The sequence below is a fragment of the Amblyraja radiata genome, chromosome 25, assembly GCF_010909765.2.
Source record: "Amblyraja radiata isolate CabotCenter1 chromosome 25, sAmbRad1.1.pri, whole genome shotgun sequence".
Classification (NCBI taxonomy): domain Eukaryota; kingdom Metazoa; phylum Chordata; class Chondrichthyes; order Rajiformes; family Rajidae; genus Amblyraja; species Amblyraja radiata.
In genome coordinates this window covers 32,861,804-32,884,836 of record NC_045980.1, presented here as the reverse complement: position 1 = coordinate 32,884,836, position 23,033 = coordinate 32,861,804, and the positions used below count along the sequence as shown (strand labels likewise).

The window sequence follows — 23,033 nt, the reverse complement described above, 5'->3', positions numbered from 1 at the left end:
TCGCCGATGTCGAGAGGTTGACACCTGGAACAGCGGATGCAGTAGATGAGGTTGGAGACGGTGCTGGTGTACCTCTGGCTCACCTGGAAAGACTGTTTAGGTCCTTGGATGGAGTCGAGGGGGGAGGTAAAGGGACAAGTGTTGCATCTTCTGCGGCTGCAGGGGAAAGTACCAGGGGAGGGGGTGGTTTGGGTGGGAAGGGACGGATGGACCAGGGAGTTACGGAGGGAACATTTTATCCAGCATCTGCAGTTCTTTCTCACTCATATTCAACATGATAGTTTCCTGCAGAGATAGTGCATCTGATGCCCCTGTCCCACTTAGGAAACCAGAACGGAAACCTCTGGAGACTTTGCGCCCCACCCAAGGTTTCCGTGCGGTTCCCGGAGGTTGCAGGTGGTTGCCGGAGGTTGCAGGTGGTGGAAGCAGGTAGGGAGACTGACAAAAACCTCCGGGAACCTTGGGTGGGGCGCAAAGTCTCCAGAGGTTTCCGTTCAGGTTTCCTAAGTGGGAAAGGGGCATAAGCCTCTTACAGCCTTTAGGAAAATGGATGTTTAACAATGATGTCACCTCCATTACAACTTTGCAACCATTTTTAAATGTGATCATAATTTATCGGCAAAGATCAGGCATTGAAATCAACACAATTGACAGCTGATTTTTCAAAAAAAAATTCTTAGGTTCGCATCTGTGGGAAGCACAATCAGCAAATTGCACTTTACAAACACATATGGTGCAATAAAAACTAAAATAATACTGGCATACTGAGTTCTGTGCAGAAAATAACGTCTTAGAAAATGTTTTTATGTACATGGCTCAGCTTACTATCTATTAGCAACAAAACACTTCCTGATGACGAGTCTTGGTAGACCACACACCTGGGTTTAAGTGCCTTTAAGTTAAGGCCTGGATAAAGTGGATGTTTCCACTAGTGGGAGAGTCTAGGACCAGAGGGCACAGCCTCAGAATAAAAGGACGTTCCTTTAGTCAGGGGGTGGAATTCATTGCCGCAGACGAGGCAATGGAGGCTGTGGAGGGCAAGTCAATTGATATTTTTTTTAAGACAGAGATAGACAGATTCTTGATGAGTATGGGTGCTGGGGGTTATGGGGAGAAGGCAGGAGAATTGGGTTGAGGGGGAAGAGATCGATCAGCCATGATTGAATGGCAGAGTAGATTTGATGGGCCGAATGGCCTAATTCTGCTCTGATCACTTATGTACGTATGCCCTCTCACACAGTAGATAACCAAGTATGCTAAATATCAAACTCTTTAATCAAAGTTAAAATTACTGTACTTGTTCAAAGTACCATGAGCTCTAAGGCTAAGTGGATTTGATTAAATACTGGATGATGCCGCAATTTCCACTGGTGTTTATTCAAGGATGTTCAGCAGATGGCTCGGTTAATGCCCAGGATTGCTGTGTCTGTTAGTGGTTTTTCTCTCCCCACACTATCTTACTGTACATGCAGTGACGTGAGATGGCACTCGTTCAGTCTCCCTGATGTGAACTATCGAGGGGTCGATTGTGAACGTCCCCAGTCTCTCACGGTGCTACGGGACCATCCATGGTCGTTAGGAGATGGCTGATCTGCGTACGTTGGGCCGGGGTGATTTGTTGAGCCATGTGGATAATGCAATCCATTGCCACCTCTGGGTTCACTTGAACCAAGCTGGAAATAGCAGGGAGTGGACAAGAAAATGAGATTACAGATTAAAGTCACAGGCATTAAAGAGTTACATTTCTATCTTGGGAAGGAAGAAATTGCAGATGCTGGCTGTCACCGAAGAGAGACACACAATGCTGGAGTAACTCAACGGGACAGGCAGCATTCTCTGAAGAACGTTTCAGATCGAAACCCTTCTTTAGACTGTGTACTTGAATAATGCATGCACGCCCACACAAATCACACACGCACACATAAAAACACACATGTGCACACTTACACGCACACTCACACATGCTTTCACACGAACACACACATGCACACTCAAACAAACGCGCTTGCTCACACAGGGACACAGACTTACACACACAAAACACACACACAAAGCACACACACAAGCGCACACTCACACACACACACACACTTACACATGCGTTCACATGCACACACACATGTACACTCACACAAATACGCTTGGTCACACAGGGACACAGGCGTACACACAAAACACCAACACACAAGCGCACATTTACACACACTGACACACACACGCACACACTTGCTCTTTGAACAATGCACTCTGCCAACTTTTAGCTCTTCTCCTCCCACATAGGCACACCTACCTGCGAATGTGTTTTAGTGCATAATCCCGCTTCAGATATTTGATGTTCTCTCGTATTACGGAGCGAGAATCGTCCTCGGTATTGAGGTGCTTCTCCAGCCAAGCCACCACAGGCTGGTTATTGTCCCACAGGTAAGCCTGCACATTACAAGACCATCCAATACGTGAGCGTTAACAACCCTCGGGAGACAAGCCATCACAAAACTGACCGCATTATCCTACTTCCTGCTCGGGTGGAAATCTCCAAAACTAGAGGGCGCAGCTATAAGGTGAGAGGGGCTAAGTGGTAGACTGCTTTTCTGCCAGTGTGGAAACGTCTACTACTAGAGGCCATAGGTTTAAGGTGAGGGGAAACATTTAAAGGATATGTTTAGTTTAGTTGAAGCTCACTCAGTTATTATGGTCGTGTCAATCGCCATGGTGGCTCACATTTTAGTTTAGTTTAGAGACACAGCGCACAAACAGGCCGTTCGGCCCACTGATCCCGTGCCGACCAGCGATCTCCGCACGCTCACACTATCCTACACACACTAGGAACAATTTACACTTACACCAAGTACACAAACCCAAGCTAATTAACATTTATTAACAATTTATAATCATACCGAGCCTATTAACCTACAAACCCGCACGTCTTTGGAGTGTGGGAGGAAACCGACGATCTTGGCGAAAACCCACGCAGGTCACGGGGAGAACGTACAAACTCCGTACAGACAGCACCTGCAGTCGGGATCGAACCCGCCTCTCTGGCGCTGCAAGCGCTGCAAGGCAGCAACTCTACCGCTGCGCCACCGTAACCGCCCCTGTGTGGGGCAAGTGTTTAACATACAGAGCGGTGGGCGCCTGGAATGAGCTGCCAGGGGTGGAGGGGGAGGCAGATACGATTGGGGCATCTCTTTCCAACAACAAACAAAAATGGAGTAATAATCTTTCCCTGTTCATTTAATCAACACGGTACAAAGATGTTTAAACTATGAATGAAGATTGAAGAATGAAGATTGAAGATTGCTCCTTGACACTGGTGGAAACGTGGAGGGAAAATATATATTTTTAATCAAAATAAATTTGAAAATTATGATGATGTGGATTTCAGGATGGAAATTATTATTGAAGCAGATACTCATGTTGATTGGAGCAGAATTAGACCCTTCAGCCCACCGAGTCTACCTCGCCATTCAATCATGGGCTGACGTATCTTTCCCTCTCAACCCCATTCTCTTGCCTTCTCCCCATAACCCCTGACACCCGTACTAATCAAGAACCCGTCAATCTACGCTTCAAAAATACCCACTGACTTGACCTCCACATCCGTCTGTGGCAATGAATTCCACAGATTCACCACCCTCTGGCTAAAGAAATTCCTCCTCATCTTCTTTCTTAAGGTATGTCCTTATATTGTGTGCCCTCTGGTCCTAGACTCTCCCACCAGTGGAAACATTCTCTCCACATCCACTCTATCCAGGCTGTTCACTATTAGGAAAGGGAAATAAAGACATGTGACCATGGTGGGCACGTTGGAACATCAGGTGCATTGAAGATAAGTACAGACTTGTGCTTCTAGCATGAGTGAGTATTTACTGTGGATGTTTAGTTGAGAGATACAGCACGGAAACAGGGCCATTGGTCCACTGGGCGATCACCCCGTACACCAGCACTATCCTACACACTGGGGACAATTTACTATTTTTACCAAAGCCAATTAACCCTCAAACCAATAAGTCTTTGGAGTGTGGGAAGAAACCGGAGCACCTGGAGAAAACCCACACAGGTCACGGGGAGAAGGTACAAACTCCGTACAGAGAGCACCCATAGTCAGGATCGAACCCGGGTCTGTAAGGCAGTAACTCTACCGTTGCGTCACCGTATCTGCTTGATATGCCAGAACACTGTTAACCTGGGCAGCGGTGAAACGGCACCAGTTTCCATTCAGAAACGGCCGTTCCTGGGAGAAAGTTGTTAAAAGTCCGCGCTGATAGTTAGTGCTTCCCGCCAAGTCAGCGCCACCTTTCCCCACACACCTTCACCGTTCCTTCCGTCTCCACAAACCACCTCCGCAGCATGGACTTGATGTGGCCGTCGCTCAGCTCCCGGTTTGCCGCGATGATTGCCTGCTTGGCCGCCTCCTCCAGCAGCAGTCGGCGTAGGCGCCAGTAGAAGAACGTGCGGACCGTCTTCCACTCCAGCACATCCTGTAACACAGCGAGAGGCCGCCTTCAGATCCACGACACAGCAGCGACACTAAGAGCCCAGTTCAGCCTAACGTCACGTACACCCAGGTACAGTGGAAAGCTTTAGTTGCGTGCTAAGGGGTTGGGCAGGCTAGATGCAGGAAGATTGTTCCCGATGTTGGGGAAGTCCAGAACAAGGGGTCACAGTTTAAGGATAAGGGGGAAGTCGCTTAGGACCGAGATGAGAAAAACATTTTTCACACAGAGAGTGGTGAATCTGTGGAATTCTCTGCCACAGAAGGTAGTTGAGGCGACAGTTCATTGGCTATATTTAAGAGGGAGTTAGATGTGGCCCTTGTGGCTAAAGGGATCAGGGGGTATGGAGAGAAGGCAGGTACAGGATACTGAGTTGGATGATCAGCCATGATCATATCGAATGGCGGTGCTGGCTGGAAGGGCCGAATGGCCTACTCCTGCACCTATTTTCTATGTTTCTATGTTTCTAACCAGTCAGCGGAAAGCCAACACATGATTACAATCGAGCCGTTCACAGAGCCCAGATACATGACATTCAGTGCAAGATAAAGCTAGCAAAGTCGGATCAAGGACAGTCCGATCACAGATAGTCACCAATGGGGCAGATAGTAGTTCAGGACTGCTCCCTAGTTGCGGTAGGGTGGTTCCGTTGCCTGATAAGGCTCTCCAGTGGAATACAGCTTATCATATATTTCGAAGTAGTGGGGGTTGTAAAAGTGTACACAGTGAGAGATGGGAAGGTTTGTTCCCTGCTTTGGTTTGGTTTAGTTCAGAGATACAGCGCGGAAACGGGACCCCACAGCCCACCGAGTCCACGCCGACCAGCGATCCCCGCACACTAACACGTTGTATCTCTAAAGTCTAAAGTCAACTTGCTTTAGTCACCGTGCAGTGCCGCCGTGCAAGTCATTTAGTCGGTTCACATCTCTTCTGACAAAATCATATTATTCAAAGTGACAGCTTGCATTCATTCCTCATCCTATGGTTCGAGTCATAGAGTGATACAGTGTGGAAACAGGCCCTTCGGCCCAACTTGTCCATGCCGACCAACTTGTCCAAAACCAACAGTTTTGGTCTCCTAATCTGAGGAAAGACATTCTTGCCATAGAGGGAGTACAGAGAAGGTTCACCAGACTGATTCCTGGGATGGCAGGACTTTCACATGAAGAAAGACTGGATAGACTCGGCTTGTACTCGCTAGAATTTAGAAGATTGAGGGGGGATCTTATAGAAACTTACAAAATTCTTAAGGGGTTGCACAGGCTAGATGCAGGAAGATTATTCCAAATGTTGGGGAAGTCCAGAACAAGGGGTCACAGTTTAAGGATAAGAGGGTAGTCTTTTAGGACCGAGATGAGAAAATCATTTTTTACACAGAGAGTGGTGAATCTGTGGAATTCTCTGCCACAGAAGTTAGTTGAGGCCAGTTCATTGGCTAGATTTAAGAGGGAGTTAGATGTGGCCCTTGTGGCTAAAGGGATCAGGGGGTATGGAGAGAAGGCAGGTATGGGATATTGATTTGGATGATCAGCCATGATCATATTGAATGGTGGTGCAGGCTCGAAGGGCCGAATGGCCTACACCTGCACCTGTTTTCTATGTTTCTATGTCCCAGCTACTCTGGAACCTGTAAACTGTAATTAGCAGATCACTGCATTGTGCACCGTAGCAACGCTTCTATCTATTGACCACCGTAAAGTCTGAAAGGTCCAGGTGAATTCTCCTTAACTGTAATAACTCCTTTCTCCTGCATCCGTCCGGGAGTGTCATGGAGATCAGCAAACTGGGTCGCTACTTGGTGGTAAATTGGGAGCAAGTATTCCTCTCGTGTTTTCAACCTGGCATCTAGGTTCTTGCGGACGTCCTCGGGCAGTTCAGGAGAACCTGCAAACATGAAAGTAGTGGAGATGCAAAGATCAGTTGATGGCACACCAAGACGCGGGGTTGTCCATGTTTCACGTTGAGATGCTCTTACATGACGGGGGTAATATAACATATGGGCGGCACGGTGGCAGAGCGGTAGAGTTGCTGCCTTACAGGGTTCGATCCTGACTGTGGGTGCTGACTACGGGGAGTATGAATAATAATAATAATAATAATAATATTATCGACAATAGACAATAGGTGCAGGAGTAGGCCATTAGGCCCTGCGAGCCAGCACCGCCATTCAATGTGAGCATGGCTGATCATCCCTAATCAGTACCCCGTTCCTGCCTTCTCCCCATATCCCCTGACTCCGCTATCTTTAAGAGCCCTATCTAGCTCTCTCTTGAAAGCATCCAGAGAACCTGCCTCCACCGCCCTCTGAGGTAGAGAATTCCACAGACTCACAACTCTCTGTGTGAAAAAGCGTTTCCTCGTCTCCGTTCTAAATGGCTTACCCCTTATCCTTAAACTGTGGCCCCTGGTTCTGGACTCCCCCCAACATCGGGAACACGTTTCCTGCCTCTAGCGTGTCCAAGCCCTTAACAATCTTCTATGTTTCCATGACAATAGACTATTATTATTGCACTGTTGTTGTTTGTTTTTTTGAGTTTTGTTATATTATTGATTATGTTTGCATAATCTGTTGTGCTGCAGCAAGTAAGAATTTCATTGTCCTATCTGGGGCACATGACAATAAAACTCTCTTGACTCTTGACGTGACTGTACGGAGTTTGTACGTTCTCCCCGTGGGTTTTCTCCGAGATCTTCGCTTTCCTCCCGCACTCCAAAGACGTCCAGGTTTATAGGTTAATTGGCTTGGTGTAAATGTAAATTGTCCCTAGTGTGTGTAGGGTAGTGTTGGTGTGCGGGGGTCGCCAGTCGGCGCGGACTCAGTGGGCCGACGGTCCTGTTTCCGCGCTGTATCTCTAAACTAAAAACGAAACCTTACCCAACTGGTCAGCGAGGCCTGAATAAATGGTGTCAATCCGCCTCATTGTCTTGATCAAGTCTTTCCGCTTGAACTTGATCTCGACGGTCCCTTCGGGTTCCAACACACCGCCCCTGAGTGGAAGAGAGAACTTTCTAACAGGTGCTACATAGACAACTTGTGGAGGAAGGAACTACAGATGCTGATTCACACCAAAGGTAGACACAAAATGCTGGAGTCACTCAATGGGACAGGCAGCATCTGTGGATAGAAGGAATGGGAGACGTCTCGGGTCGAGACCCTTCTTCAGACTTAAATTAGAAGTTTCTTAATGAACTTCTCCGGTGATTTTTTCATCACAATGAAAAAGAAGTCACATTTCAGTCTGTGAGTGAAAGATTTCAAATACAACTCTCCTTTGTCTATGGAGTGTCAAACCTCCAGTTATTGCCATTCTCCTGACTTTGTAGGTCTGTCGATGCAAAATGCACCACTACTTAGGGACAATTGATTGATATAATCTATTAAAAGACACAGCATGGAAACAGACCCTACAGCCCACCGAGTCCGCCCTGACCAACAATCCCTGCACATTAACACTACAATACACACACCAGGGACAATTTTACATTGATAACCAAACCAATTTGGTTTGGACAAAGGGGACATGACTTGAGAATTAAGGGACTGAAGTTTAGGGGTAACATGAGGGGGAACTTCTTTACTCAGAGAGTGGTAGCTGTGTGGAATGAGCTTCCAGTGAAGGTGGTGGAGGCAGGTTCGTTTTTATCATTTAAAAATAAATTGGATAGTTATATGGATGGGAAAGGAATGGAGGGTTATGGTCTGAGCGCAGGTATATGGGACTAGGGGAGATTATGTGTTCGGCACGGACTAGAAGGGTCGAGATGGCCTTTTCCGTGCTGTAATTGTTATATGGTTATTATATGGTTAATTTGAAGTGTGGGAGGAAACCAAAGATCTTGGAGAAAACCCACGCAGGTCACGGGGAGAACGTACAGACAAGCACCCATAGACAGGATCGAACCTGGGTCTCTGGCGCTGTAAGGCAGTAGCTCTACCTCTGCGCCACCGTGCCGCCCAGAGGTAGTATCAATATCGCAGAATCATTCCTTCCTCTTCCTCAAAACAATATTTCCAGCAGTAATCTTATCTATGCTTGATAAAGTATTCGCCTGTCCATGGAACATGACGCCATCCATGTACTAGTACCTGCTTTCTTGGTCAGCGTACAGTTCGATGTAAAGTGGATTGATGGTTGGATCAATAACTGCCCACGAACCACCTCGAAGTTCAGCATGAGGGGGAATGTACACCAGCACAGGCTGCTCAAACTCCCTGAGACTATCGACAATACTGGAACCAAACTTCAGAACTTGGTCGTACATATCTAAAAGGAAATGGCAAAAGAATGCATTAAGACTGTTTAGTTTAGTTTAGTTTAGTTTAGCGATACAATGTGGAAATAGACTGTTCAGCTCACGGAGTCTGCACCGACCAGCGATCCCCGTACACTAGCACCATCCAACACACACTAGAGACATTTTTTTTTACAATTTTACCAAGCCAAATTAACCTACAAACATGTATGCCTTTGGAATGTGGGAGGAAACTGAAGATCTGGGAGAAAACCCACGTGGCCACTACGGAGAACGTACAAAACTCCATACAGACAGCACCAGTCGTCAGGATCGAACCCGGGTCTCTGGCGCTGTAGGGCAATAACTCTACCGCTGCGCCACCATGCTCAGTCCGACTGTTGCGTAGAAAGGAACTGCAGATGTGGGGGGATGATTTTTTTGTGGGGGGATGATTTTTGTGGGGGGATGATTTTTTTGTCTAATTGTAGTCCTGTAGGTCTGTGTCCAAGATGGCTGCCGTGAAGGGAGAGTGGACGCTGGCGCGCTTTGGCTGCCGCTGCTCTCTCTTCACACTGTGTTTTTGATTTTCTGTTTTTGGATTGAATTCTGTTTTTAATTTGTGTCTCTGTGATGTCTTTTTTACCTGTTCTATTCCGATTATATGTTTTTATTCCGATTACTATGTAAGGTGTCCTTGAGATGCCTGAAAGGCGCCCATTAAATAAAATTTATTATTATTATTATTATTAGATGCTGGTTGAAACCAAAGGTAGACACAAAGTGCTGGAGTAACTCAGTTGGTCAGGCAGCATCTCTGGAGAAAACGGATGGGTGACGTGTCGGGTCGGAACCTTTCTTCAGACGGAAAGTAGAAGGGAAGGGTCTGGAGGTGGGAAAGGGCCAGAACAAATCTGGGTCGGCAACAGATGACCAAAGAAGGGTGGTGCCCAAAATGGCCCTTTAGCTGTGGAAGAGGTGATAACAAACGGATACAAAGATGTGAACATTGGAACTAGTAGGATGCTTAGGGTGGGCAAGAGGGGGGTGGGGGGGGAAGAGGGAATGCAGGGGTTACTTGAAACTGTTCCTTTAATCAATTTCAGCATTCAAGTCCCATGTTAGGAAAATTAATTTAAAAAAATCAAACATTTCAGATTTCTACACCACTGTAATGTTATATTGGATTATGTGAATCCCACGTATCCTTCAAGTTCAATATACTTTAGAGATGGGGCCCTTTGGCCCTCCGAGTCCACGCCGACCAGCGATCACCCCGTACACTAGAACTATCCTAGCGACGTTTCGGGGCCCGAAACCCTTCTTCAGACTGATGGGGGGTGGGGAAAGAAAGAAGGAAAAGGGGAGGAGGAGGAGGAGCCGACGGGCGGCGGCGGATGGGAGGAGACAGCTAGAGGGTTAAGGAAGGGGAGGAGCCAGCAAGGGCTAGCCAAATTGGGAGAATCTATGTTAATGCCATAAGGACGCAAGGACCCCAGACGGAATATGAGGTGCTGTTCCTCCAATTTCCGCTGTTGCTCACTCTGGCAATGGAGGAGACCCAGGACAGAGAGGTCGGATTGGGAATGGGAGGGGGAGTTGAAGTGCTGAGCCACCGGGAGGTCAGGTAGGTTATTGCGGACTGAGCGGAGGTGTTCGGCGAAACGATCGCCGCAACCTACGCTTGGTCTCACCGATGTAAATCAGCTGACATCTAGAGAAGCGGATGCAGTAGATGAGGTTGGAGCTCACCGATGTAAATCAGCTGACATCTAGAGCAGCAGATGCAGTAGATGAGGCTACACACACTAGGGACAGTTTACAGTTTACGGAAGCCAATTAACCTACAAAGCTGCACGTCTTTGGAGTGTGGGAGGAAACCGGAGCGCCCGGAGAAAACCCACGCGGACCCGTGGTCAGGATCGAACCTGGGTCTCTGGCGCTGTAGGGCAGCAACTCTACTGCTGCGCCACCGTGCTGCCCTTTAATAATCTACATTTTAAATTGATACTGGGCTGCCTGAAGATGTTGGGGACCTGGATTGATGCAAACTTCTCCAAACATGGCCCACGAGGGAACGGTTCTAGTGCAGGTGGATGGGATTAGTATGGTTAGGCACAGCGGTTGGCATGACATGGTCGGCCGAGGGGCTTGTTTCTGTGCTCCGTGACTCAGTGAGAACCGTGAAGATCACCTTTCATTCCACCGGAGAAGCCTCGCCAGTTGGCGAAGATTATGAGTGGAAGCCGCTCGCGCTTGAAGTCTTTAATAACTTGTGCTGTTTTAAAAGCAGAGTCTGGAAACCACACCTGCCCGGCTTGCTGAACAATCTGCAAAATAAAACAACGGAAGCTCAAGTTCAAAGTGAGTTTATTGTCATGTGTCCCTGTATAGGACAATGAAATTCTTGCTTTGCTTAAGCACACAGAAAATAGTAGGCATTTACTACAAAACAGATAAATGTGTCCATATACCATGATATAAATATATACACACATGAATAAATAAACTGGTAGTGCAAATAACAGAAAGTAGTTGCTAATAATCAGAGTTTTGTCCGAGCCAGGTTTAATAGCCTGATGGCTGAGGGGAAGTAACTATTCCTGAACCTGGTTGTTGCAGTCTTCAGGCTCCTGTACCTTCTACCTGAAGGTAGCAGGGAGATGAGTGTATGGCTAGGATGGTGTGGGTCTTTGATGATACTGCCAGCCTTTTTGAGGCAGCGACTGCGATAAATCCCCTCGATGGAAGGAAGGTCAGAGCCGATGATGGACTGGGCAGTGTTTACTACTTTTTGTAGTCTTTTCCTCTCCAGGGCGCTCAAATTGCCGAACCAAGCCACGATGCAACCGGTCAGCATGCTCTCGACTGTGCACCTGTAGAAGTTAGAGAGAGTCTTCCTTGACAATCCGACTCTCCGTAATCTTCTCAGGAAGTAGAGGCGCTGATGAGCGTTTTTGTGTGTATTGAATGTATTGAACTGATGGAAAGATTACAGCATGGAAACAGGTCCTTTGGCCCACCGAGTCCACGCCAACCATTGATCACCTGTTCACTCTACTTGCACGTTTTGCACTTTTCACATCTACTCCCAACACATACGAGGCAATTTCCAGAGGCAAATTGACCTACAAACCTGCACGTCTTTGGGATGTGGGAGGAAACCGGAGTACCTGGAAGATACCCACACGGTCACAGGGAGGAAGTACAAACTCCACACAAACAGCACCCGAGGTCAGGTTTGAACCTGGGTCTCCAGTGCTGTGAGGCAATAGCTCTACCAGCTGCGTCACTGTGCCATCCAATGTGCCACCGTTCCACCCATTGTGCCATCGTGCCAATGTATTCTCCCAAACGAACAATCCAAGACCGCAGAAAATCACAGAGAATTATTCACGCAGCCCAGACCATCACGCTACCTAACCTCTCCTTCCATTGACTCCATCTACACTTCATGCTGCCTCGGCAAGGCCACCAGCATAATCAAGGACCAATCTCACCCTGGTTACTCCCTCTTCTCTCTCTCCCATCAGGCAAGGGGTACAGAAGTATGAAAACGCTCACCTCCAGAATCAGAGAGTTTCTTCCCAGCTGTTATCGGGCAATTGAGAACTAGAGAGCAGTCCTGAGCTACTATCTGCCTATTGGAGACCTTCAAACTATCATTATTGGACTTTGTTTTGCACTAAATATTATTCCCTTTATCATGTATCTGTACACTGTGAACGGTTCGACTGTAATCATGTATAGTATTTCCAAACGCAACAAAAGCTTTTCACTGTACCTCGGTACACGTGACAATAAACTAAAGTCAACTCATGGACTGACCCAAGAGAGACACAATATCCTGGAGTAACTCAGTGGGACAGGCAGTGTGGAAGTTAAAAAGATTTAAACTTTTTAAAACTAAGACAAGTTTTTACCTTCTCCTATTAATTTGCAAAGCCAGCAAAACGCACTAACCTTTGCTTTCAGTAACAAAGCTAACAACCTGTTGATGTTCCCTTTCTAATAACATAAGCGAGATAACAAGCACAGCTTCATGAATGTCTCCTCTATAATGTAAACATTAGAGAGAATTCACTCTTGGCTCTAACACTTGTTCTATAAGATTATAATGTGCGTCATAAGTAGAAAAAAAACAAAATGCTTGTTCTGCAGAAATATCACCTTCTCATATAACCATATACGGCTAACCCTTCCTCTGTCAGAAGAACCTGTCAATCTTAAGAAGCTGTCAATCTTAAGGATTTGTCAATCTTAAGAAGCAAGAGGCTGTACTGTGCTTTGTACATAAGGTATTGCTGAACCGTCGATTATTGGGGTATATATACATGTACTGAGATCATTGTCCCCTTGCGTGGGGATGAGAACTCTATAATCTGTAATCTGCATACTATGAAGAGTTTTACCACACCCGCCTGGCGAAATAAAGATTGTACTGCTTGATCACTGATTTTATTTGCGTTTTAGTCTGTTTAAGATATTGAACCACAACAGCAGCATCCCTGGAGGAAAGGAATAGGTGACAGAGCCAGGGGAAAGGGGAATGAGAGAGATATAGACAGTACTTAGGACAAATGAAGGGAAGATTTGCAAAAAGCAACGATAATCAAGGAGAGGTGGAGCCCACAATGGTCCATTGTTGGCCGTGGGATAGGTGATAACGAGTTACACAGACAGTGGAACTCAACAGGACGGCAGTGAAACTGGTACGACCACTCGGGTGGGGGAGGGACGGAGAGAGAGGGGGCGCGAGGGTTACCTGAAGTTGGGGAAATCAATATTCATGCCGCTGGGTTGTAAGCCGCCCAAGCGAAATATGAGGTGATGTTCCTCCAATTTGTGTGTGGCCTCACTCTGACAGTGGAGGAGGCCTGGGACAGAAAGGTGGTCAGTGTGGGAATGGGAGTTTAGGTGCTGCTGTCCCCTTCTCAAGTAGAACGGGCTGTCGATCGCACGATTATTCTCAAACAATGCTTCTCCGTGGAGATTACTTACTCACTTTTGACTCTGATTCCGGGTCCGCTGGATCTGCTGGGTTTGTAAATTCAACAGTCCGGGTCTCCACTGCGATTACTCCCACTGGAATTCCTCCTAACCTGCATGAGATAGTTAGGCTCCCAGCTCACGATTATTAAACCCAGATAACATTGAAGAAGCTTATAGAGATTTATAAAAATCGTGAGAGGAATAGATCAGGTACATAGATCGAGTCTCTGGCCCAGAATAGTGGGACCGAGAGCTAGAGGACATCGCTTTAAGGTGAGGGGGAAAAGATTGAGTAAGAATCTGAGTGGTAACCTTTTCACGCAAAGGGTGGTGGGTGAATGGAACGATGTCTAATTTGGCCATTTCAGCACTGGACAATGGCCACGTCGGTGGCTTGGAGCCATAGAGTGATACAGCGTGGAAACAGGCCCTTCGGCCCAACATGCCCGCACTGGCCGACATGTCCCAGCTACCCCAGTCCCACCTGCCTGCTTTGGACCATAACCCTCCGAACCATGTGCCTGTATAACTGTTTCTCAAACGTGGGGATAGCCCCTGCCTCAACTACCTCCTCCGGCAGCTCGTTCCATACACCCACCACCCTTTGTGTGAAAAAGTTACCCCTCAGATTTCTGTCAAAACATTTTTCCCCTTCACCTTACACCTATCTGTGGAGGATAAGTGATAGTCGCCGACTTGGACCAGGGTCTCGACTCGATACGCTGAATTAGGGTCGGTGATGGTGGAGTCGTTCTTTATTTTAAACGAGAATTTAGCATGAAAGGAAAGTCAGGAATAAAACAGACTAAGGGTACAGACTAAACGTTTCTCTATTCCTTGGCCAACCGTACACTTCAAAACAAAATGGTAATGAACTAGTTCGTACCTTGCTCTTCCCACCACCACCGTCTGTGCCCAGGGTTCCATGATTTCCTTGAAGGAGGCATGGTCAAAGAAGCCAGTCTGCCAGGCACCTTTGACAGCTGTAGATCAAAAAAACATTGCATCAGAAAAAAGGCATGTGGCTTCACTCTGACAGTGGAGGAGACCCAGGACAGAAAGGTCAGCGTGGGAATGGGAAGGGGAGTTCAAATGGTTAGCATCATGGAGACCTCTACCAACCACCCTCCCCCCCCCCCCACCCCCACTCGGAGTACCTGTTTCTCCCCTTCCCCCACCACCGTCAGATCCTGCTGAAGGGTCCCAACCGGAGACATTTCTCCAGAGATGCTGTCTGATCTGCTGAGTTGCTGCAGCATTTTGTGTCTCTCTTTGGTACAAACCAGCATCTGCAGTTCTTTGTTTCTACCTCCATTCCTTCCTCCAGCTTCACAACCCGCAACTCTTCAATCCTTTAAGGGGCTGTCCCACTGCGGCGACCTAATTGGCGAGTTTAGAAGAGTTTGAAAAAATGTCATGTTGAGGACCTCCCTCGACCTCCTTCGACTATGTTGAAGACTAGCCTGAACTAGCTTCGGGAAAATTGGACATCGAATAGTGGAGAGTGAAGACGACCTCCTTCGATCTCCTTCGACCTCCCTTTGACTATGTTGAAGACTATCAACGACTACCCCCGACCACCCACGACTAACATGCCAACCTACTACGACCTACCTCGACTAAACCTACGAGTAGAAAAAGTATCAATTTTTTTCCATGGCAACCTTTTTTACTCGCGGGCATTTTTCAACATGTTGAAAAATACGCCGCAACCTAGCTGAGGCGTCGAGTACGTGGAGACCACTCTCGAGCATGAAGGAGAGTTACAAAGACCTCCTAGGATCTCGTGTCGATCACGCTGCAAGTATGACTCGAGGGCAAACTCGCCAGAACTCGCGGATTAGGTCGCCGCAGTGGGACAGGCCCTTTAGTCTTATTTCACCTCCGGCCTTTGACCAACCATCTGCCTATCAACATCCCCACCTCCCCACTGCCTCTGTTCACCTATCACTCGCCTCTTGGCTGGCTTTCTCCTGCCCCTGTACTCTCCAGCTTTCTCTCCCTGACCCACCACAATCAGGCTGAAGTAAGGTCCCGACCCGAAAAGTCAATCGGCCATTGTTGGCATAGGTGAAAACTAGATACAGACAATGAAACTCAACAAGGCGGCTTTGAAACTAGTACAACAACTTGGTGGGGGAGGGGCGGAGAGAGAGGGGATACACGGGTCACTTGAACTTAGAAGAAGGGTCTCGACCCGAAACATCACCCATTCCTCTCCAGAGACGCTGCCTGTCCCGCTGAATTACTCCAGCTTTTTGTGTTTTTCTTAGGGAAACCAATATTCATACCACCTGGGTTGTAAACTCCGGAGATGCTGCCTGACCCGCTGAGTTACTCCAGCACTTTGTGTCTTCTAACAATATATATTGAGTGTTTTGTCTTGGCAGGACAAATCAAAATAGGACGTACATGGTAAATGGTAGGGAATTGAAGAATGTAGGTGAACAGAGGGATCTGGGAATAACTGTGCACAGTTCCCTGAAAGTGGAATCTCATGTAGATAGGGTGGTAAAGAAAGCTTTTGGTGTGCTGGCCTTTATAAATCAGAGCATTGAGTATAGAAGTTGGGATGTAATGTTAAAATTATACAAGGCATTGGTGAGGCCAATTCTGGAGTATGGTGTACAATTTTGGTCGCCTAATTATAGGAAGGATGTCAACAAAATAGAGAGAGTACAGAGGAGATTTACTAGAATGTTGCCTGGGTTTCAGCAACTAAGTTACAGAGAAAGGTTGAACAAGTTAGGGCTTTATTCTTTGGAGCGCAGAAGGTTAAGGGGGGACTTGATAGAGGTTTTTAAAATGATGAGAGGGATAGACAGAGTTGACGTGGAAAAGCTTTTCCCACTGAGAGTAGGGAAGATTCAAACAAGGGGACATGACTTGAGAATTAAGGGACTGAAGTTTAGGGGTAACATGAGGGGGAACTTCTTTACTCAGAGAGTGGTAGCTGTGTGGAATGAGCTTCCAGTGAAGGTGGTGGAGGCAGGTTCGTTTTTATCATTTAAAAATAAATTGGATAGTTATATGGACGGGAAAGGAATGGAGGGTTATGGTCTGAGCGCAGGTATATGGGACTAGGGGAGATTATGTGTTCGGCATGGACTAGAAGGGTCGAGATGGCCTGTTTCCGTGCTGTAATTGTTATATGGTTATATGGTTTTCTTACTTGGATGAGGTCTGCCAGCTAGCATCCAGCGAGGATCATACGGGGCTTTGCTTGGTACAAAGTCAATCTCCCTCTCAGGACAATCCTTTGGGGTGATTATAGGCACTGGGCTTGTATTGTTCTAATGGAACAGAATAAAAACATTTACTGTTATATATTATTTCATTCTATTCCCCAAAAGAAAAGGGTGGTGATCAGTGGAATTCTTTGCCACAGAAGGCTGTGGAGGCCAAGTCAGTGGATATTTTTAAGGCAGAGATAGATAGATTCTTGATTAGTACGGGTGTCCGGGCTTATGGGGAGAAGGCAGGAGAATGGGATTCGGAAGTAGAGATAGATCAGCCATGATTGAATGGCGGAGTAGACCTGATGGGCCGAATGGCCCAATTCTGCTCCTATCACCTATGACCTTAGTGACCTTATGATAACACAAAATAGTGTTAAATAGGAGATTTCTATAGGAGACACAGAAGTTTGATAGAAATTACCAGCTATTCTAATCAAAAGTGCTTTTTATATGGAAGGAAAGGATTGTAGGTGGGACAACATTGACATCAATAAATGTCCAATCCTCGTGAATTAAAGTATTTTTGGATACAGAAAGTTTTAGTTTGAAACAACGTGGCTGGTTAAACTCGTTCATGATGAGAGTGATGAACTATGAGGGGAATAGACGGGGGAAATGCACAGAGTAGGGGAATCAGAAACCAGGGGGACATAGGGTTTAAGGTGAGGGGAGAAAATATTTTTTATAGGAACCTGAAGGGCAACATTTTTTAATACACGGGGTGGTGGGTACATGGAACAAACTGCTGGAGGAGGTAGTTGAGGCAGGCTCGCAAGTAACAACACGACACACAGTAAACCATTAAGAATAAAACATAAAACATTAAAAATGTAGTCCTCCCAACATTTGAACGAGGGCGGCATACCTTAGGCATGTAAGAGAGCCACTCTAAGATGGTGTAGACCCCCTCAAAGTCATCGGGGACAGTTGTGTGTGATATTCCATTGTTGTGCATAATGTGCACTCCACCCAGCTGGTTGTTGGATGTGTACACCTCCCGTCCAAGAACCTGCGAGGAACACCAGAGGACAACCACTTCAGCACTGCGGGCGAGAGTAAAAAAAGAGAGCACAACATTTTCCCTGGAGGACACAGAGCGCTGGAGTAACTCAGCGGGTCAGGTGGTGTCTCTGGAGAACATGGACAGGTGACGTTTCAGGTCCTTTTAGACTTTAAACTTCGAAGACGCAGCGCGGAAACAGCGCCTTCAGCCCACCGAGTCGGCGCCGGCCATCAACCAGCCATACACGAACACTATCCTAAACACACTAGTTCCATGTTATCACACTTTTGCATCCTACACATTAGGGGGCAATTTGCAGAAAACAATTAACGTTTCAGGTCTGTTGGACTTTAGAGATACAGCATGGAAACAAGCCCTTCGGCCCGCCCTGGGGCGGGGGCGGGGAGAACAAAGGAGGACCCGGCGCGGGATACTTTGTGACTTTGTCAGCGCCCTTTATGTGGCAACTATTCGCATACCTTCGGCATGCAAGCAAAGAGTTTCACTGGGACTTGTTATTCATTCATTCATTCCCAGCCATGATCACAATGAATGACGGTGCTGGCTCGAAGGGCCGAATGGCCTCCTCCTGCATCTATTTTCTATGTTTCATTCTGCATCGATCAGCGGTCCCTTTACACTACCCTACACACTACGGACAGTTTACAATTTTACAGAGGCCAGTTAAGCTACAAAGCTGAAGATAGGCACAAAAAGCTGGAGTAACTCAGCGGGACAGGCAGCATCTCTGGAGAGAAGGAATTAGTGATGTTTCGGGTCGAGACCCTTCTTCAGACTAGTAATCTGACCCAAAACGTCACCAATTCCTTCTCTCCAGAGATGCTGCCTGTCCCGCTGAGTTACTCCAGCTGTTTGTGTCAATCTTCGGTTTAAATCAGCATCTGCAGTTCCTTCCTACACAACCTACAAAGCTGCACGTCTTTGGAGTGTGGGAGGAAACCGGAGCACCCGGAGAAATCCCACGCAGGTCAAGGGGAGAACGTGCAAACTCCGTACAGACAGCACACGTAGTCAGAAGTGAACTGGCGTTGTGAAGCAGCAGCTCTACCCGCTGCCGTCCACTTGATGGCCACCATTGCACTTGGCTTGATGTGACAACTGATGTTGGAATTTCAGTAATTTAAAGCCTCAGAGCTTAACTTAGTTCCAACTTGGCAACATTGCAATAGAAAGTGAAAAGCCTTATATTGTGACCTTGTTCAGCGCACTGGCTCCAGTGAGAATAATATGTGAGTTCTCCACTTGGATGACACGTTGCCCCAGTCTCACCAAGTACGCTCCGATGCCTATTGCACGGCACGTCACCTGCAAAGCACAAAAGGGTTATTTAAACTTAGCAAACCGTGCGTTTCTGCAGTTAGTTACCATTTGAAGATGGAGTTCTTCCCCTTCGAAGCCAATAAACCTCAAGTCTTGATGCCACATTCCAACAAAAACCGATCTAGATGTCTAGGGCAGTGATTAGACTCATAGAGTCATATTGTGTGGAAACAGGCCCTTCACCCAACTTGCCCAGTCCCACCTGCCCGCGTTTTGGTCCATATCCCTTTAAACCTGTCCTATCCATGTACTTGTCTAAATGTTTCTTAAATGTAAATTTCAGTGGAGATTTTGGGTCGGGTCCCTTAAAGTCAAAGTCATACAGCATAGAACCAGGCTCTTCGGCCCAACTTGCCCACGCCGACCAATATGCCCCATTTACACTAGTCCCACCTGCGTGCGTTTTAGCCCATCTCCCACTAAACCTGGCCTATCCATGTATCTGTGGAATTGTTTATTAAACGTACACTTCTCAAACGATTCTTGCCTCACTTCTTGAACTGCGCTATTTGCAAACGTTAGACCTTAAGGGCCTGTCCCATGAGCATGTGACCTGCATGCGGCGAGCGCGACCAAACCGGAAGCGGGGGCCGCGCTGAGGTCGAGTGAGTGACGTGAAGTTCGCGCGGTCCGCGGGAAGTTCGCGCGTGACGTACGGCGTCAAGACGCTGCATACGGCGTCAAGGCACTGCGCACGCCCGTCGAGGCGGTGCATACGGCGTCGAGGCGGCTGCGGGCCAGCAGGCCGTTGCCGCGCGGAATTTTTGAACACGGTCAGTTTTTCGGAGACCCGCGCGATGTCGGGACCAGCTCCGCACAACTCCAGACGGCTCCGGCGATCGAAGTGGGACCAGCCCCGCGAGGCCGTACGGCTCAAACGACCACGTTAGGTCGCGCTTGCCGCATGGAGTCGCATGCTCGTGGGACAGGCCCTTTAGAAGGAGATAGGATCCACAATCAACAGTGAAATAAACTGTGTAGTATAAGCTGTATCCCAGTAATGCAGCCCATCATCTAGCAATAACATAGGAAATTCTCAGGTAAGCATAACCCAACATGGAAGAAGTACAAAAGTTTGAAAAAGCATACCTTCAGATTCAGGGACATTTTCTTCCCAGCTTGTATCAGGCAACTCTCAACAACTAGAGTGTTGTCCTGATCTCCCATCTACCTCATTGGAGACCTTTAAACTTTCTTTAGTTTAGTTATCATTTAGTTTAGTTATACAGCGCGGAAAAAGGCCCTTCGGCCCACCGAGTCCGTGCCGGCCGGCAATCCCCACACATTAACGCTGCCCTACATACACTAAGGACAATCTTTACATTTATACCAAGCCGATTAACCTACAAACCTGTACATCTTTAGAGTGTGGGAGGAAACTGAAGATCTCGGAGAAAACCCACGTAGGTCACGGGAAGAACGTACAGACAAACACCCGTAGTCAGGTTCGAACCCGGGTCTCTGGCGCTGTAAGCGCAGTAAGGCAGCAACTCTACCGCTGTGCCACCGTGCCGCCCGTACTCGGACTTCAACGTTATATCTTGCACTAGATGTTGCAACCCCCAACCTTTATCTGTGCACAGTCTTTTATTGACTGGACGTTACGCAAGAAAAAAAAGCTTCTCCCTGTACCTCGGCACACGTGACAGTAATAAACTAAACTAAACTCTGAAGGGGCTTGGGCAGTCACACGTACCAGACTGATGGTGACAATGTCATTGTAAGCTAGCGAGGACTCTCCAGCGATTGTACCAGCGCCACGAAGGTTCTCCACCCCCAAGCCTTCCTCGGTGCCAATAATGTCTGTTATAACGTATCTAGAAAACAAAGTTCACAAGTTATTGGAGTAGAATTAGGCCATTCGGCCCATCGAGTCTACTCCACCACTCAATTTGCGATATTTCAGTTATTTCTTTTTAATTACTTTGCAAAAATTTCGAGACACCTGTTTTCGCTTTTTTTATGATGGGGCATTGTGTGTAGATTGATGATTAAATTAAAAAACAAAAAATCATTTTAGAATAAGGCTGTAACGTAACAAAATGTGTAAAAAGTGAAGGGGCTGAATACCTTCTGAATGCACAGTAAATGTAAAAAGTGTGTGTAGGATAGTGTTAGTGAGCGGGGATCGCTGGTCGGCGCGGACTTGGTGGGCCGATGGGCCTGTTTCCGCGCTGTATCTCTGGACTAAATAGGGACACCCGGAGAAAACCCACACCGTCACTGTGAGAATGTTCCATCTCTGGACACACAGCACGTGTTGTCAGGATTGACTGTCGGGCAGTAACTCCACCGCTGTGTCACCGTGCCACAAATAGAAACATCTATTTGCCGCAAACTTTATTAACCGTTCAACAAATAACGCAGCCGCACATTTGAGAGATTTTTTTCCTTTGGTCAAACATCAACCAGGTATTTCAGATGCATGATGTGTGTTTCTACTCAAGACACCTTCGTATACTCAAAATGCTGGAGCAACTCAGCGGGACAGGCAGCATCTGTGGGTGGAAGGAATGGGTGACGTTTCGGGTCCAGACCCTTCTTCCGACAGAGAGTCAGGGGAGAGGGAGACACAGAGATATGGAAGGGTAAGGTGTGAAAACGAGAAAACGAGAGATGGGACGAGAGATCAAGGAAAATGGAGACCGGATCATTGTTAGCTTGGGGAAGGTGACAATGAAGCATACAGAGGTAAAATTTAATCAGGAGATGAGAAAAACATTTTTTACACAGAGAATAGTGAATCTCTGGAATTCTCTGCCACAGAAGGTAGTTGAGGCCAGTTCATTGGCTATATTTAAGAGGGAGTTAGATGTGGCCCTTGTGGCTAAAGGGATCAGGGGGTATGGAGAGAAAGCAGGTACAGGATACTGAGTTGGACGATCAGCCATGATCATATATTGAATGGCAGTGCAGGCTCGAAGGGCCGAATGGCACCTATTTTCTCCTGCATCTATTTTCTATGTTTCTATGTTTCTAGGATGTCAGTCAGACTGGTCGGAGAACTAGGATGGGGGAGGGATGGAGAGAGAGGGAAAGCAAGGGTTACTTCAAGTTAGAGAAGTCAATATTACATCACTTCCTTCCTACCCACCGATATTCTCCATCCTCCTCCACATTTTCACAGCGCACAGAATTAATAGGGCTAATTCTGGTGTAATCCTGAGGTGTCAAATAGAGGTACTTGAAGCCCTAACAAATAAATAAATATTAGAAAAAAGTTAAACAACAGCATTTTAGAACACCCTTTTTATATTTCAATATCGTTAAAAACCATAGACAAGCATATCTCACAAAATTATATTCTGACAATGCTTCTTAATTTAGGCAGTCCATGCACAATTTGCGTTTTGGACGTAAGATTTTAAGTCATAGAGTTCTCAAGCTCAATTGCATGACATGGGATGTTTATGGGAGTGTCTAGGGCTAGAGGTCACAGCCTCAGAATTAAAGGACGTTCTTTTAGGAAGGAGATGAGGAGCAATTTCTTTAGTCAGAGGGTGGTGACTCTGGAATTCTTTGTCACAGAAAGCTGTGGAGGCCAAGTCAGTGGCAGAGATAGGTTTTTAAGGCAGAGATAGATAAATTCTTGATTAGTAAGGGTGTCAGAGGTTATGGGGAGAAGGCAGGAGAATGGGGTTAGGAGGGAGAGATAGATCAGCCATGATTGAATGGCGGAGTAGACTTGATAGGCCGAATGGCCTAATTCTACTCCATGCACTTATGACTTTC

General features: G+C 46.9%; 1 protein-coding gene across 2 annotated transcripts in view; it reads right to left on the bottom strand.

The window, feature by feature from the left end:
* Positions 1–457: 457 nt before the first annotated feature.
* Positions 458–23,033, bottom strand: part of acacb (acetyl-CoA carboxylase beta) — a 90,479-nt gene continuing 67,903 nt past the window's right edge. The window contains exons 39-52 of one of the 2 annotated variants that reach the window (XM_033043786.1): positions 22,396–22,493; positions 20,998–21,118; positions 19,176–19,286; positions 17,823–17,966; positions 16,891–17,011; positions 14,605–14,701; positions 13,732–13,828; positions 10,921–11,056; positions 8,581–8,758; positions 7,369–7,481; positions 6,223–6,377; positions 4,308–4,478; positions 2,291–2,427; positions 458–1,673 (exon numbers count right to left, since the gene is read on the bottom strand). In XM_033043786.1, coding sequence (XP_032899677.1) covers positions 1,547–1,673; positions 2,291–2,427; positions 4,308–4,478; positions 6,223–6,377; positions 7,369–7,481; positions 8,581–8,758; positions 10,921–11,056; positions 13,732–13,828; positions 14,605–14,701; positions 16,891–17,011; positions 17,823–17,966; positions 19,176–19,286; positions 20,998–21,118; positions 22,396–22,493 — 1,806 coding nt within the window. In that variant the 3' untranslated portion in view covers positions 458–1,546. The remainder of the gene's footprint in view (positions 1,674–2,290; positions 2,428–4,307; positions 4,479–6,222; positions 6,378–7,368; positions 7,482–8,580; positions 8,759–10,920; positions 11,057–13,731; positions 13,829–14,604; positions 14,702–16,890; positions 17,012–17,822; positions 17,967–19,175; positions 19,287–20,997; positions 21,119–22,395; positions 22,494–23,033) is intronic. The other variant, XM_033043784.1, reaches the window with a different exon arrangement.